Source organism: Myotis davidii, unplaced genomic scaffold (assembly GCF_000327345.1).
Source record: "Myotis davidii unplaced genomic scaffold, ASM32734v1 scaffold265, whole genome shotgun sequence".
In the NCBI taxonomy this organism is placed as follows: domain Eukaryota; kingdom Metazoa; phylum Chordata; class Mammalia; order Chiroptera; family Vespertilionidae; genus Myotis; species Myotis davidii.
The window spans coordinates 4,595,970-4,613,279 of NW_006296627.1; the positions used below are offsets into that span (position 1 = coordinate 4,595,970).

Here is a 17,310-nt window from a genome sequence, read left to right on the forward strand (position 1 = left end):
GTGAGAAGTGCCAGGGCCGACTCCCCAGGGTGGCGCCGAGCCGCTGCAGGGCGTCCGATTTCAGCTTTGCCCCTCCCCGGCTTTTGCCGAGCCTGGGAGACTTGTGGAAGCGGCAAGGGACCGGCGCATGGACACCCTTTGGAGGGAGGTCTGGGGGCTACACCGCCTTACATTTTTTGCAGATCACAGACTCCTTAGAAGTTAGCTCCGACGTAGCTCACCACCATCCCCTGGTGAGCATTAGGATTTCCATTGTGCAGATGCAGAAACTGAGGTCAGATACCTTCAGCGGCTTGCACGGGATCTGCAGCGGGGCTGGGCCGGGACTCCAACTCCAGCCCGGCCTGCCAATCTGAGGCGCATTCGGAAGCCTGGGACCCACACGCGGTAGGGGTGGGGCCAAAAGGCAAGAGCGCCTCCCCCTCCGCGTTCTTATTCCCACATTTTGTGTCACTCCTGTATTCACTTTTAAGTCCCTTCGCCCCTCCACCGCCTGTGTCGGGCACCAGCCTGGGTGGATTTTTCCAGATCCCCACGAAGCCACCCCACCCTAAACAAATCCCTTCTTTCTCGCGCCCGTGTCCCCACCCCGGCATTTTTTTCGGAGCCTGCCCTCTGTTATTTATATCCACTGGAGCGGCCCAAGAATGTTCCGAAGCTGACCTAATCGCCACCTGCTCGGCCTCCCCTCCCCTCCCCTCCCCTCCCGCTCGCTCCTCAGCTGGTGACCCGGCGGCCGCGTCCTCCCCTGGCAGGCGAGAAGGGGCTCAGGCCGGCGAGGTCGGACGCCCGGGCGCTCGGAGGATCCAGACCGCGCAAATCCGCTCGGGGTTGGAGAGCCGGGTGCCCTCCCTGGAGTGCGCCCTCAGGGGGAGGACGCGGAGCTCTGGGAAGCCCAGGGTCACGTTCTCTCTCCTTACGCACTCGATACTCACCGACACCCGCCCCCTCCCCGACACACACACACACTCCCAGAGGAGTGTGAGTACGTGTGCGCGGATTTTTAAACCGTAGCTTTAAAAATAGCGAAATTATGTTTCTAGTAAACCCGAGAGGAATTACTGGCGCGTTCTTTGTGCAGATAAATCCGCGCATAAATTGGAAAGGGCCAGAGGCCGCCCCCCGGGGTAACTGCAGGGGGTAGTATGAGCTGATGAGGGTGGACTTGCTCCGTCGTCCGGGTGAGAGGGCGAAACTGCCTCCCCAAGACCCAGTGAGGCACCCAAGACCATTGGTCTGAGGTCTCAGCCGCTTGGCAAGTGGTACCTGAGTAGTGGGTCCTTGCCTGGGTTCTCACAGGGGTGTGTGCCCAGCAGGATGGACTTCTGAAACCAGGCTCAGCACCCACTCTCTGCTGCATCTTGGACAAGTCTCCTTTCTCCGTGTCTGTTTCTACCTCTGTAAGACATGACAGGTGACCGGCTGGCGTCCCACATGGGCCGTGTGCCCGGGCTAATTGCGGATTGTAAAACAACTGCAAATGAGAGGTGCTGGGGTAGTGTCTGAGGACATCACAGTGGTTTGTGTTATTTAAAATCTGTTAACATCCCACCTAGTGCCTGAGGGCCTTTAGGCACCTAGACAGAAAGTGTGAAAACACAAGAATGAAATTAATTACAGGAGCCACTTATTAAAACCCCATTGAAAAGCAAGGCTGCAAGCCAGGCCCTGGGGTCTGGGGAAGCCAGGTCACAGAGACTCAGAAAACAGGGCTGTCAATGAGATCACCAGGAGCGGATGCCGGTGTAAAACATCTGGCTTCCCTTGGGTTCCATCTGGAAGCCGAAAGCAGAAATGTTGCAGCTGATCTTAATTGCCCCTAAGGTACCATAGGGAGAAAAAATAAACCCAAACCCAGAGCACACCAAGCTGCTTCAAAAGGGAAAAAGACAGAGCTGCTCTTGAAAGACAACCCCCTGTTAGGGCTGCCCCCCCCGCCCCCCGGGCTCAGATTTCTATGCTAGAGCGTCAGAGCCCCTACACACTCACACTGCTCTATCAGTGGAGTTGCCCGACTTGAAGAGGCTTCAGGATGAGATGCCCAAGGTCAGAGGGCTGGATAGACAGAGACCTACAGACGTGGTTTGGCTTGAGGCACCAAGTGGCAGACTGGTCCAGAGCCCAAGTTTGAAACATTCACAGACTCACTCACCTTGAGCATCTGGAATGTCCTAACCCCCGTGCCTTCACCTGTTTATTTATTTAGTCATTCATTTATCCAACCAAGAAAACATTTGAATTTTTGCTCTATGCTAAGCCCTATGCTAGGTTATTGGGAACACAAAGATAAATAAGGTAGGGCTTTACGTGCACAATAACGATTCTCTGTGGACATGAAGTACTATGGGAGAAGAGAGACAGAAGAGACTGCCTTCCATGGGTGTTGACACTCGATGGGTCTTGATTAGCAGGAATTGGTCATGTGGAGAGGCATTCTAGGCGGGAGTACCAGGGTGTGCCAAGCCCCAGGGGTATTAGCATATGACCCAGCAATTCCACTTTTTGGTGTCTGTCCTAGACAAACGTGTACAAGTGCATGAAAACATACAAAGAAGTTTGCATATAGTATTGTTTGCAATAAGGGGAAACAGAAAACGAATGTCCATGGTAACCTAAAGTTCATTCATGCTTTGGATTACTCTGCAGCTCCTAGAATACATGATATCTAGAGATGTGTTCTTATATGAAGATCTCCAAAGCACTGTTGAGTGAAAAAAAAAAAAAAAAGCAAAGTGCAGCACACACAAAATATTCAGAGAATATTCACCAAATTTATTTCTGTGATTATCTCTAGTGAGATGTATAGAATTGGTAAAGGAGACTTTTGTAAGGTTAGAAAATTAACAGTGAGAATGCACTTGTGTGTAAATTGCATATTTAAAATAAAGAGTCTTTTAGGAGATGGTGAGTGGGTCTGATTGTCTAAAACAGTGCTGTCCAAATAGAATCTTTGGCAGCGAGGGAAACATTCTATAGCCTCACTGTCCAATGCTGTAGCCATTGAAATGTGATTAGTGTGGTTAAGACACTGAATTTTAAATTTAATCTAATTCTAATGAACTAAAAATTTAATAGCCACAAGGCTAGTGGCAACTGAATTGAACAGTTCTGGTCTAGAATATTGAGTTTAGGATCTGGTGGAGGCAGATGAGAGATGAGGCTGGTAAGATAGGTTGTGATGGAATGAATGGTGAAGCTTTGCAAGGTGGGCTGAAGAATTTGGACTTTATCCTACAGGCACAGTGGGCAGTGTGGATGAGAGTGACTAGATAAAGGTAACTCTGGCAGCCCTGCAGAGGGTAGATTAGAGTGGGCAGAGAGCTGAAGGCTGCTGTGTTTCTCTCCATGGCCTCTGGACATTGCCCCAGCATTCCTGACTGGCAGCTGAATAAAGTATTCTGACTCAACAGCTATGTTTTTAAGATCTCAGGCAACCCCAGAGTTATTGAGAAGGGTTCACCTCAGTGGGGGAGGCTGTTTTTGTGTTGGAACGCAGGAAGAACAGCAGATGGATGACATTAGAGTGAAAATGCATAGCAGGTTTCAGAGTGGGGACTTTAATGAAAGCTTCTCCAGGGTCAGGAATTTGCCTGGAGCAGATTCGTTGGAAATGCCTCTGCAGAGCCCAGGTGTACAGGAGGGCTCTGCTTAGGAAGCCTGCCCTGGCTCGTGTGGGCCCTTCCCTGAAGTCCACAGGGTCCTACTGAAAGAATTCTAGTGGGAAATCCACTCCGTTGTCTGCCGTTCATGGAACACCCACTATGCCAGATACCATGCCTGGTGCTTGGTCCACAATGCAAACACGGCACACATGGTCCCTGACTTCATGGTGTTTTCCACTAAAATCAAATTAAGGCCCAAATACAGTTACCCTTTGTAATAAGTGTTTTAAGGGAAACAGAAACATTCAAAGGACATGGTACTGAGAGAATAAGAAAGGGAGCATTAAGAATATAGGCGCCCTAGCCAGTTTGGCTCAGTGGATAGAGCGTCGGCCTGCGGACTAAAGGGTCCCAGGTTCGATTCCGGTCAAGGGCATGTACCTTGGTTGCAGGCACATTCCCAGTAGGGGGTGTGCAGGAGGCAGCTGATCGATGTTTCTCTCTCATCGATGTTTCTAACTTTCCATCTCTCTCCCTTCTTCCCTATAAAAAATCAATAAAATATGTGTTTTTTTTTAAATATAGGAGGATCAGAGAAGACCTTTCCGGAATTTTAAGCTTCTCTACCCACAGAAGCCCCCAAAACCCAAAAGACAAGTAGAAGTCATCTAGGTGAAGAGGGAACCTAAGAGAGAACATTCTAGTTAGAAGGACTGAGGTGTGCAAAGGCCACAACATGGAGATGACCTTCTAGAGAAGAAGGGTAGAGTGGGTAGGGCATGGTGAATGAGTTGGGGAGGGAAGAGAGGCGGGCAGTACCCAGACACCACAGGCATTGTCTTATTCTGAGTGCAGAAATGAAGCAGAAGAGAGACCTCAGTGTGTTTCTGGATGTCATGTGAGGAATAGATTAGAGCAGGGGATCAGCCAACTGTGGCCTGGGCCACCTACAAGCTAAGGATGGGTTTTATATTTTTAAACAGTTGAAAAATATCAAAAGGAGAATAATATTTTGTAACACATGAAGGTTCCAGGAAATTCCAATGTCAGTGTCCCCAAATAAAGTTTTATTGGAACACGGCCTCGCTTATTTGTTTACAAAGTGTCTATGGCTGCTTAGGCACTGTTGAGTAGTTACAGCAGAGACTGTATGGCCCGCAAAGCCTAAAATATTTACTATCAGGCCCTTTACTATCAACTATGCTGATCCCTGGGTTAGAGGGAGACGAATAGCAGGGAGACCAATGAGGAGGTTGCCACAGTCAAAAGTGCAAGAACAAAGTGGCTTTTTCTAGAGGGGTAGCCGTGGAGGTGCTCCGTGAAGGGATTGAAGAAGTATGTGGGGAAATCGATAGATCTTGCTGATGAGTTAAATGTGGATGCTAAGTGGGGAGAGCTATTTCAAAGGGGCTCCCAACCTGAGACCTTGGAGTGGACTCTGGACCAGAGGAAGACATTAGCGGGGCACTTGGCAAAATTTACACCAAGGTTGTAGATTAGTGTTATTAGTGCTAATTTCCTCACCTTGATAATTGTATTATGCTTGCGTAGATGTTACATTTGTGGAATTATGGAAGAGTGTATGAAATTCTTTGTAAGCTTTATGCAACTCTTTGTAAGTCTGAGACTATTTCAAAATGAAAAGTTAAAAAAAAAATGAAAGCAAACAAAGGAAAAATATGACTCCCTGGTTTTTAGGTTGAAGTGCCATTTACTGAGGTGGGGGCAATGTGAAAGAGGCAGGAGGAGAAAGGAAGATCAAGACTTCACTCTTGGACACATTAGGTTTGAGATACTGAGATGTCCAAATGGTCGTGTCAAGAAGGCGGGGCCAGGTACTATTCTGGACATCATGGATGAGCTCCGAGACCTGGGGGAAGGTGAGGAAATCATGCAACTCAACCTCAGAAAGGCAGCTCTGTGCCAAAGGCGAAGGGGAGTGCATGTATTTGCAGCGTCTGTGGTACACAGGCATTCTGCTCAGCACTTGGTCACTGGAGCCTCTCACCAACCTAGTCCAGTAGGACTTATTCTTCCCGGTTTACAAAGAAGACAACAGGCTCAGGAAGGTGCTAAGATTAGCTCAAACACGCAACTAGGAAGTGGGAATATGAGGGCTATCTGACCCCAACACAGTACTAGATTTTCCCACTTGGTGATGCTGAGCATCCACGGGCATGGGTTTATTAGTTTCCTAGGGTAGGGCTGTCGAAATAAATGACCACAAACTGGGTGGCGTAAAACAACAGAAATACCTTCTCTTACAGTTCTGGAGGCCAGAAATCCAAAATCAAAATGTTGGCAGGGCCATACTCCCTCCCCAAGCTCTGGGGGACAGTCTTTCCTTGTCCTCCTAGCTCAGCCATGGGCAAACTACGGCCCGCAGGCCGGATCCGGCCCGTTTGAAATGAATAAAACTAAAAAAAAAAAAAAAGACTGTACCCTTTTATGTAATGATGTTTACTTTGAATTTATATTAGTTCACACAAACACTCCATCCATGCTTTTGTTCCGGCCCTCCGGTCCAGTTTAAGAACCCATTGTGGCCCTCGAGTCAAAAAGTTTGCCCACCCCTGTCCTAGCTTCTGGTGGCTCCTGACAGTCTGATGACCGTTGGTATCTCCTGGCTTATAGCCATATCACTCCAATCTCTGCCTCTGTCTTCAGGTCATCTTCACATCAGTCTGTCTCTTTGTATCTGTGTCTCATCTTCTTCGGTCTCACTCTTATAAGGACACTCGGCCACTGGATGGAGGGCCTACTCTGATAATGGCAGCTCTGTGCCTGTGGGGAGGCAGGACCCAGGGTGGCCAAGGGGGAGTGCACGCGTTTGCGGAGTCTGTGGTACACAGGCATTCTGCTCAGCCCTTGGTCACGTGAGCCTCTCACCAACCTAGTCCAGTAGGACTTATTCTTCCTGGTTTACAAAGAAGGCCACAGCCTCCCATCTTAAAATCCTTAACTACATCTGCAAAGATCCTTTTTCTAAATGAAGTAACATTCACAGGCTCTGGAAATCAGGAGGTAGCTACATCTTCTCAGGGACCGCCATTCAACCCACGTCACTGGACTGGAGAGGGCTACAGCGGTTAGCCTTGGAAAGCTAGTAAAATACTTCCTGAACTTGAAAAGCAGCCTGACTTTCAGAGTTTCTCTCCATCCAGTTTCACAAATGTGTCTCTTTGCAGAATGGATCAGCAGCCTCAAGGCTGCCAACACCAATGTGGCTTGGACTTCTAGATGGCCTATAATTATGACAAAACTCTCAGACTCTGGGGCCTAATGACACAGGGATAGTCAAGCACAAAGGGTAGCATACAGTAACTGTGTCTGGGAGGATGCCCACTCAGAGTTTTGAGTGTTGGGGAGGATGCGTGTAGATTGTACCAAGATACCCGCCCCCTCCCCAAGGCTACTGGCTTTCCCAGTAAGAACCACAGTTACCCTGGTAGCTCATTGCCTTCCTCTACAAGGACAAACTTAGCTAGGGTTCCTTGGGCAAGATTTTTGCCACAGGCTCTTAGAGTTAACATGTCATAGTAGGGACAGGAGCCAAAACAGGGCAGTGAAGAGGGGAGTGGGAAGAGGGGAGTGTGAAGGAATGCAAATGTAGTTCTCCCAGTACCACTAGCACATGACTCACCCACTCGTAGGGAACTGGCTTGGCTGTCACACAGAGGGAACCATTTTTATTTCTGTCACTTAGGAGTCCTGCAGTCCTGGAACAGCCCGCTGGCATCAGAAGAGTGAGGGGAAGGCACTGCCAGAACTCAAACCCTGGTTTCTGACTCTCTGGTTCCTGATTCTCTGGTCTCTGTTCTCTCCATGGTGGTTATCTGAGTGGTGAGAACAGCGAAGAGCTTCTTCACTACCTTTATTAGACCTTATCAGTAAATAACTTATCACAAGGAGATAATATAACTCCTATTTGTGGAACACTTTACAGTTTGCAGAGCACTTTCACGTATAGTATTTCAGCACTCTGGCAGTTGCCCTGAAAATCTGGCTGCCTGGAGAAGTTTCCTGGCACCCTGGACCTACAGTATTCCAGGACAGGATGCTGACTCAGCGTGGAGATGGTGCCTCTTCCCCCACGGTAAAGACAGAAGGCAGGTTTTTTGGTAATTACACAGCTGTCCGACAGATCCAAAACTACCCAAAACTGTATTTTTGGAAATGAATGCTGTTCCCAGAGGGTGGGAGCCATACCCTCAGTTAGCATTATTACAAATTTATTTATATTTGGGCACTTAAATATGTATTGGCGATGCCGAGCTGCAAGGACTCTGAATGCTGTATTCAGTCTGTTTCCAATCCTTTAGGAGGAATTTCAACGTGTTCCCTGCAAGCTCTGCAGAATCCTTGAGGCTGTCATTTGCAAACCGCTGGACGCAGTAACTCTGTGTGGGAAGCCTGCACACACCATCCACATGGACTATAGATGGTTTTGCAGTCTCAGCAGAACGTTTGGATCCACAGACAGCTTGATCAGAATCAGAGTCACCTATCAGCCTGCACCAGGAAGACGGTTCCTACTTCATGGAAATTTCCTGCAGGGAGGCCAGAGTTCAAAGTGGTCACTGGTTTCTGTTGCTTTAACAGCAAGTCACAGGATCACAGATTTGATTTTATTTTTAAATATATTTTATTGATTTTTTTACAGAGAGGAAGGGAGAGAGATAGAGAGTCAGAAACATCGATGAGAGAGAAACATCGATCAGCCGCCTCCTGCACATCTCCCACTGGGGATGTGCCCACAACCCAGGTACATGCCCTTGACCGGAATCGAACCTGGGACCTTTCAGTCCGCAGGCCGACACTCTATCCACTGAGCCAAACCGGTTTCGGCCAGGATCACAGATTTTAAAGCTGGAAGAGATCTGAGCCACCTTGCCCCTCTCCTTGATTTTATGATGAGGAAACACAGGCATAGAAAAGTGAAATAATGAATCCAAGATCACAAAGTCTAAGAACAATGCTCTTACACCACTGTGTTCTGTCATTTGTTCCAGATAAAACACCTAAGCCACATATTGTTTTGCTGATCAAAGAAACTGGCATTATTTAGGGTCATGCTCATGGTCTGCCCAGCTTCCAGTGTGAACACGAGACCTTTATTTGCTATCACCAGCAACTTTTGAATGAGTTGCCTCGTGATGCCTTATGTCAAAGGTTGTGTCACAGACAGGACCAAAACATCTATAAATGAAGTTGCATGGCACAACCTTGCAATGGCATGAAGCCAGAGCAATACTTCACCATTCACCTCATTATCTGATTAGCAGCATTAAAAAAAAAATATGTATGAAATGCTTTTGTCCACCCTGCACCTGATGGCTCACCAGATGGCAGTGAATGACATCAAGCCTCAGTCTAGACAGTTATTTTCTGGGGAAGCAAAGCAAAACCCAGGGTAAGAAAGCCCCAAAGCACAACCTGAAACAAAGTTCTTTCCTGGAAGGTGAGGAAGGTTTCCACTGGCTACATGTAGCTTGCTTAGGCCACCAGGGAAAACTCCCCAATCCTGAAAACAGACTCTGGGGAAACCTAGCATTAAGCAGGGCATTTCCTTCGTTCATGAATCCATCATGGCTAACTATGGCCTCCATGCCTTTCCATTTCTCCCTCCTCTTTCCCCTTCGTCAATCTCTCAAGATTCAGTTTAAGTGTCGCCTTCTCTGGAAGACTTCCTTGACACTGTCCCTTCTTTACGTCACTCAAAGCTTAAAGTGACTTTTCTCTCTGCCCCCCATCCCAACAGAACCCAAAGTTCTCTCTCTCACTAAGCTTATCACACTCTATGGTGGTTGTGATACAATAGGCAGTCAGACAGGCATGAGCAGAGTAGAAGCGATAGGCCAATTACAGGTCACCAGGGCTGAAAGCCCCCAGGTGCCTAGCAACGGACAATTGCATATCATTGATCAAGTGATTTGTCTCCCTGACTGTTCATATCGATGATCAGGAGGTTCGGATCTTCCCTTAACTTTTCCTCCCCTGGTATGTTACTAGTCATGCCATAGAGCCCCTTAGAGGAGGAAGTAGGGGCCTAGAAAACAAGACTCCCATACAAGTCCTTGCATGACCATTTCCTTAAGCATTAAGCCCTCAGTACAATGAGGTTCTGACCTGCATCAAAAAATCTTAAGAACGAAGCCTCGGGTCTGTTGATGATAGACAGAGTTTTGGTCAAACTAGAGATAACATCTAGGCCTCACTTGTGTTTCAGCTCCAGGCCCAGAAAAGCAGCAAGGCCAGCCAGGGTGACGCCATGGCTGACATCAGGACCAGCTGTGATGACTATCAGTGCAGGCTATGACCTTGAGGGGACAAGCCTGAAAAGTTGATGAATATTTGATTGAGATCCTCCCCTGAAATCCCCACCTTTGGAAAGCAGGTAAAAATCCTCAAAGAATTCAGTGCTCTCCTTCCCAAGCCCTGAGCACACCCTCACTTTTCCTCCTCTCCTTCCCCCAGATGGGTTTTCTTTGCATTTTTCTTCTAAGTTCCAAGGGCCCTTCTTTTACTCTGTAGCTTGTTTTCTGAGCCCATACAGCCCAGCTGGCTCACTTCTTCCACAGCTCACTTCTTCTACCTCTGTGACTTTCCAAAGAAACTTTTGCTTGTATTTGAGTCTTGGCTCTGAATTCTTTCTCAGCTAAAATTCAAGGACTATGGTCTAACATCTGGTGCCATTCACCACTAACAATTGTAGGTTTACCTGTCTGTTAACAGGCACACTCCATGGGGGCAAAGAGTATTTTTCATTTTAGCATTCTCTTTGACTGAAATAGTGCCAGGAACAGAGTAGGTTTTTGATGTCAGTAGAATGAATGAAATTTGAATTCTTCTGCCTGCCATTCAACTTCCCCCTTTATGGGCCTTTCTTACTTTGCCAATGTGATTCTCAATGTGATCAATTTTCTCCTCTATAGGCTGTCTCCGACCCTATTCATAAATACCAATGCCCTCAAGCCAAACACCATTAGGGTCACTCCTGTACACAGTTGAACTCAGAATTCACTGCTCATTGAAACAGAGGATGCCTACCACGGGGATTCTCTTCTCCTTCCCCCAGCCAAGCCCATGAAATTCCAATTTCCCTGTGAGACTTTCTTAAATACTTCTTTCTCCATTCGATTATTTTTTGATCTAAAAAGTCTTGGTTGGCATGCCACAATTTAGTACTCAACTGTGTTTTGTCTTGAATTGTTTACTTGTTTCACAAGTACTTCTCTTCTCCGTGTGTTGTAAACCCTGTAGGGGCCCAGTCATCTCTTATGTTTCAATATCCTCCAGAAATGAACACCCTACTGAGGTGAAACTAAAGGCTGGTCTGAATAAAGGGGGCCATGTTGCTTTTGTAACACAGCTACAAGCCAGCAGGGGAGAGGCAGCCAACTTGCCCTGCTGGTGGTTTATCTTCCCATCAAAACAGCACTTCGGAATTTTTCTTCTGGAGCATTCATTTCTTTCCAAAAGGAATATCTTGAAATGTCTTCCATCCCTGCTTGGCCTTCAGTGCAGGCTCTACCGTTAACGCATGTGTCTCCTCTCACCTTACCAAAGCGCCTGGCTCCGGGCTTAGCGGGTGGAAGGAAAGGTCCAGCAGTCCCAGGCTAACCCCAGCTCCAACCTGGCTCGTCGCAGAAAGTGGGGTGCATCCAAACTGTCTCCTCTCGGGCCAGGCGGGACACCTCTGAGGCTCACTGCCTTGGCATTTGGCGGAAGTCAGGACATTAAGACCTCTAAGCCGGGCTGGCCAGCACGCCTTCCAGCGCATCATTGCCCCAGCTGCTCGCTAGGCGGACTCTCCGCAGGTTTGGGGAAAGCTGCGCATTTCAACCACTCTCCACAGGGAAACCGATCCCACTCAGCTGGAGGAATCCAAGTACTCCACACTGAACCGCGGGGAAGTCGCTAGTTTTCTACAAAGCCGCCTTTCTTCTGTACGGATCAGCCAATGGCAAAGCCCGAGCGGCGTGACCACCAATTAAAAGGCAGAGAAGGCGGAGCCTACTCTTTGATTGACGTGCGGTCGCCTGAGGACCCGCGGAGGCCTGGCAGCGTCGCGTCCGAAGAGGCTTCAAGTCGGGTGGCCTAGCCCTGGCGGCCATCTTTATTCCTGGCAAGTCCGCGGGCTGGAATAGATCAGAGCCAATACGTAGGCGACCTCCCGTTTCTTTAGGGAGCCCAAGACCCCGCCTCCTCACACACTTCCCATCTCTCCGCGCGCGCCCCCACCTTCCCGGGAGAGGCCGAGCGGGGCGGGGCCGGAACTAGTAGGTAGTGGGAAGCCGGGAACCTGTTTGGCGGGAAGTTGGCCTGTTTGGCGGGAAGTTGGACCCGTTCCCTGCTCCCCACCCTTTTTCTCCCCAGAGGCTTCTCTATCGTCCCTCCATAATCTCTGCGTACGGCAGAGTACCGCTTTTCACGGACGACGCGATGGCCCCCAAGAAACGCCCAGAGACCCGGAAGCCCCTCGAGATGGTGTTGTGCCCCAAGAGCAAGAAGAGCAGGAGCCCCCGGGAGCTGGAGCCCGCGGCCAAGAAGCTCTGTGTGAAGGGCCCCGGTACTGCGCGCCTGCTGCTGTAATCGTTCCGCCGTGGGGTGCTCACGCAGGAGGCAGGAGGCTGGAGCGGGGGACGGGGCTTCTAGGTCGCGGAGGCAGCCCCAATCTCAAGATGCCTAGGGCTGCGCGTCTGCAGAGCCTTTCACACCATAGAGTTTGGGCTTCATCTCCCTCCGGTGGCGAAAAGAGGCAGATGAGTTCCATTACATAAGACACCACAGACTTTTCAAATTCCTTCTTTGTACCAGGATTTAAAAATATATATATATATACTTTATTGAGTTAGAACATCGATCAGCTGCCTCCTGCACACCCCCTACTGGGAATGTGCCCGCAACCAAGGCACATGCCCTTGACCGGAATCAAACCTGGGACCCTCGAGTCCGCAGGCCGGCGCTCTATCTACTGAGCCAAACCGGCTGGGGCTGTACCAGGATTTTTAACACACCGAGGGCTGCTTAAAATAATCCCTCCTCGCTGGTGCTCTGTGTAGCTGTGGGTCCTTAGCTGTAGCTGTGCGAGCTGAGCCCTCAATTTCCTTAGAAAGCACTTTCTGTGAGGTTGGTTGGGGATTGACCCTTGGGCTCTAAGGAGAGTGGGGGAACTCAAAAACTGAAGCAGGGGTTGTTGATGAAGTGGGCTTTTTTTTTTTTTTGTCCACGAGAAAAAAGAATTGGTTGTCACAGGGCAGGGTTCATAGAGATCGGATTCTCAAATACATCTTGGTAATCCCGGGTGGCTTTGTTCCTGGTCTCAGCGCTCTGCCTCTCCCAAAGTAGCCTAGTTAGAGCCACGTCAGATGCGTTAGATTCTGCTGCTTTCCAGAACAGGTTGGACTTGGGCCAACAACTGGTTCCCTCTACATTATTTTAATATAGGGTTTAAAGATACTTCTTTCACTGTACAAAAATGATTGCATAATTTTTTTTTATTATGCAATATATGTGATTTTAAAATTGTCACCCAACCTTATCACGAGTTTTCCAAACCAGACTAGGAAGAGTTCTGCATATACTTTATTCTTGTTTCTTTGGCTCAGCTCTCAGAAACCTGGCAAAATCACATTTAGTTTCATTTCAGATTTACTATTTTGGGGAAGGGGCCGAATCCCTATTCACGATTTATTTCTTGTACTGGGTGAGACTGAGCAGACCATGGAAAGGCCTCCGGAGGTGATGGGAGGGAGTGGCTATGCAAAATGGAACAACAAGGCTTTCTTCCTGGGATTTCAGCAGAAAAACCTTTCTTCATTAAGATTGGAGGGGAAAATATCTCTGTTCTACTTGGCAGGTTGTAGCAGAAGATCTGACTCAGGCTGCCTTAGGGAGAGGTTGACTAGCCTGCAGGTCCCACCACAATGCAGGAGCATCGTCAGGGCCCTTCATCACCACAAGCTGGGCAGAACCGCCTGGCCATCTCTACAGAAGGTGAGGCGTTTCCTGGCTGAAGTGCACAAGGGTTTGCATGGTGCTTTTGTACAACTGGATGCTTCAAAATTAGATGCTGAGTTGGTTCACCAGGTGGTCATATCACCCTTACCTTGGTGTCTGGCCTGTGGGCACTCATTCCAGCAATAAAGGTCCCAGCTGGAATGCGCTCTGCCTCTTGCTTTCCAAGATTAGTTCATGTATATTTCAAATATTTTCACGCACAGAGCCAGACAGTTGGTTTTCCTTTGGTGGGAGGACTTGGCCCTAGGAAGGCAGAGATTGGCAGCTTACCTAAGACTTGGGTTTTAATTCAACTTAATTCTTTTCTCTCTATCTCAGGATCTCCAGCAGTCCTTTTTGCACTCTCTGGCTTCTTACCGGATATCCCAAAAGGCTGCCCCTTTTGACAGGAGGGCCACATCCTTGACATGGCACCCAACTCACCCCAGCACCCTCGCCGTGGGTTCCAAAGGGGGAGATATCATGCTCTGGAACTTGGGCATAAAGGACAAGCCCACCTTCATTAAAGGGGTGAGCAGTCCCTATGCCAGATAACTGTGCTGAAGAAGTGTTGAAGGAATGAAAAGTCAACCAGTGAAAAAGGAAATGTTTGGGTTCAAAAGTAACTGTGGGTATTTTCAAACAAGTAAATGATGATACTCACATTTTTTTTTGAGTGCCTGCCCTTAAAATATTAGAAGATATAAAGTACTGATCACCCTCTAGTAAGTCATCACATAGAATAGAATCTAAGCCTCTTAATAACTCTTGACCTCATCTTGTACTGCTGTATTTCCTCACTTCCTATACTTTAGCCACGCTAGCTATTTCTATTCCTGAAACTGGGTCTTGGCATTTGCTGTTCCCATTGGCTGGAGTACTCTTTCTCATGGTCTTCTCCTGGCTGGTTCTCCCTTATTGTTCAGGTCTCAGCTCAATACACTTCTTCAAAGAGTTCTCACCACTCTGTCTAAAGTAGCCTCCATCCCATCCAACCACTCCATATCTCCCTGCTTCACTTTTCCCCCACAATGTTTATTAATATCTGAAATGTGTTACCTATTTATTAACTTTGCCCACTGGAAAGTAAGCTCCACAATGGCAGGGATCTTGTCTTTCTGGTCCACCACTTTGTCCCCAGTGCTTAGAATGATGTTTGGCCTAGAGTAGCGGCTTTCTATTTGTTGAATGAATGAGGGACTTGACATGTAGCTGGGTAGATAGGATGTAGACATACACAATAACTAGCATGACAGCGCTAAATGCTATAGAACATGAGAGAAGGAAGAACCTCTTTCAAATTAGGGTCTATAGAGAAGGCTTCATGGTTGAGTGAAGAGCGAGGAAGGACAATATTTACATAAATGGAGATGAAAGGAGGAAAGGCAGAGTGTGTTTGGGACAAGGTTTGGGATAGAGTTTTTCAGGGATGGTCTTAATCATGCTGGTATTTATCATGTCACTGAGAGGTGAGGGTGTTGGCCCTTCCACTAAAGAGAAGACCCTTAGTTTGCCCAGCTGGATTCTGGGCTGCACTGTGAAAAGTGATGCTCTGGTTGAGAGCGAAAACCACAAACTCCCATGACTAAAGAAGCTAAACAGATAAAAGAATGATGTTCGGCCGGGACCGGTTTGGCTCAGTGGATAGAGCGTTGGCCTGAGGACTGAAGGGTCCCAGGTTCGATTCCGGTCAAGGGCATGTACCTTGGTTGCGGGCACATCCCCAGTAGGGGGTGTGCAGGAGGCAGCTGATTGATGTTTCTCTCTCATCGATGTTTCTAACTCCTTTCCGCTCTGTAAAAAATCAATAAAATATATTTTTAAAAAAAGAAAAAGAATGATGTTCGGTGGTAGGGTCAGTGATAAACTGGAGATGGTTGACATGTAAGAATCTAGGTCCCATACTATCAGGTCTGATTTTTTTTTCAGGAGCCTGAAGTCCTGGTTATTTACATGAAATGTTCTGATATTTTTATTTCTTATTATTATTTTTTAATATATTTGGACCTTTCAGTCCGTAGGCCGACGCTCTATCCACTGAGCCAAACCGGTTTTGGCTCTGATATTTTTAAATTGTGGCGAAATACATACAACAATATTTAGCATTTAACCATTTTTAAATATACAGTTTAGTGGCATTAAGTACATTCACTTTCTCTAGAACTTTTCATCTTTAAATCTGAAACTCTATACCCATTAAACACTCTCCATTCTTCTATCCCCCAGCCCCGGCAACCAGCATTCTACTTTCTGTCTCTATGATTTTGACTATTCTGAGTATGTCATATAAGTGAAATCATACAATATTTATCCTTTTGTGACTGGTTTACTTAGCATGTTGTCCTCAGGGTTCGTCCATGTTGTAGTATGTGTCAGAATTTCCTTCCTTTTTAAGGCTGAATAATATGCTACTGTATGTGTTTACCACATTTAGCTCATCTGTTCATCTGTCAATGGACACTGGGATTGCTCCCACATTTTAGCTATTGTAAATAATGTAGCTATGCATGGGGGTGTACAAATACCTCTTTGAGTCCCTGCTTTCAGTTCTTTTGGGTGTATACCCAGAAGTGGAATTACTGAATCATATGGTAGCTCTGTTTAATTTTTTGAGGAACTGCCATACTGTTAATTGTGACAGCACCATTTTATATTCCCACCAATAGTACAAAAGGGTTTCAATTTAAAACATCCTGATTTTTCATGTTAGGAACTAAATAAAATTGAGCATGCTCTATTGCTAAACAAAACACATCTGTGAACTGAATTCCTCTTCAGCTCACCATTTTCCATCTCTGATTTGGAGATAGAAGAGGCCAAGGATAAATCCAGAATGAATTCTCTTTTTTTTTTCTTTTCTTTTTTTTTTTTAAATATATTTTATTGGTTTTTCACAGAGAGGAAGGGAGAGAGATAGAAAGTCAGAGACATCGATGAGAGAGAAACATCAATCAGCTGCCTCCTGCACATCTCCCACTGGGGATGTGCCCGCAATCCAGGTACATGTCCTTGACCGGAATCGAACCTGGGACCTTTCAGTCCGCAGGCCGACGCTCTATCCACTGAGCCAAACCGGTTTCGGCCAGAATGAATTCTCTTAAGTGAGGAGTTAAAGCAGTCCATTGGAAACAGCCAGGTTAGACAGGCTCGGGAGATTAGGATTCAAGGTATGAGATGGATGTTGAAGAAAACAGTATCCAAAGCCGGAAGAAAGGCAGCTGGCAGAGTGCTGTGAACAGTGCTCAGTGGTCTTCCTGCCCAGCTGGTGAGACAGGACTGGGAAGGGCAGCTTTAAATTGAAGTCAGAACCAGAGCTCAGGCAGGAAGAGATTTATATATATATATTTTTAAATATATTTTATTGATTTTTTGACAGAGAGGAAGGGAGAGAGATAGAGAGTTAGAAACATGGATGAGAGAGAAACATCGATCAGCTGCCTCCTGCACATCTCCTACTGGGGATGTGCCTGCAACCCAGGTACATGCCCTTGACCGGAATCGAACCTGGGACCTTTCAGTCCACAGGCCGACACTCTATCCACTGAGTCAAACCGGTTTTGGCGAGATTTATATTTTTATAGAAATCCAGGGAATAGAGAAAATTAATACATAGCCTAAAGGTATTCTAGGGGAAGAGCCTCCCAACCAAAATGGAATGACAGCTGTCTTGAACTTACCAAGGCTTTTGGGTTACACCACCCTTTAG

At 47.3% G+C, this 17,310-nt stretch overlaps 2 protein-coding genes across 6 annotated transcripts in view; one reads left to right on the forward strand and one right to left on the reverse strand.

Moving 5' to 3' along the window:
- The window catches only part of PACSIN3 (protein kinase C and casein kinase substrate in neurons 3), a 9,035-nt gene extending 8,083 nt beyond the window's left edge, over positions 1-952 (reverse strand). For all 3 annotated transcript variants that reach the window (XM_015569537.1, XM_015569536.1, XM_006772285.2), the window contains exon 1: positions 172-952. The gene's annotated coding sequence lies outside the window, so the exon portion shown is untranslated. The remainder of the gene's footprint in view (positions 1-171) is intronic.
- DDB2 (damage-specific DNA binding protein 2) overlaps positions 1-17,310 on the forward strand; it is a 33,345-nt gene that overhangs the window by 4,491 nt on the left and 11,544 nt on the right. Inside the window, exons 1-4 of one of the 3 annotated variants that reach the window (XM_006772293.2) lie at positions 11,810-11,888; positions 11,982-12,174; positions 13,465-13,601; positions 13,944-14,135. In XM_006772293.2, coding sequence (XP_006772356.1) covers positions 12,048-12,174; positions 13,465-13,601; positions 13,944-14,135 — 456 coding nt within the window. In that variant the 5' untranslated portion in view covers positions 11,810-11,888; positions 11,982-12,047. Of the gene's footprint in view, positions 1-11,809; positions 11,889-11,981; positions 12,175-13,464; positions 13,602-13,943; positions 14,136-17,310 lie in introns of those variants that run through there. The other 2 variants (XM_015569533.1, XM_015569534.1) reach the window with 2 other exon arrangements.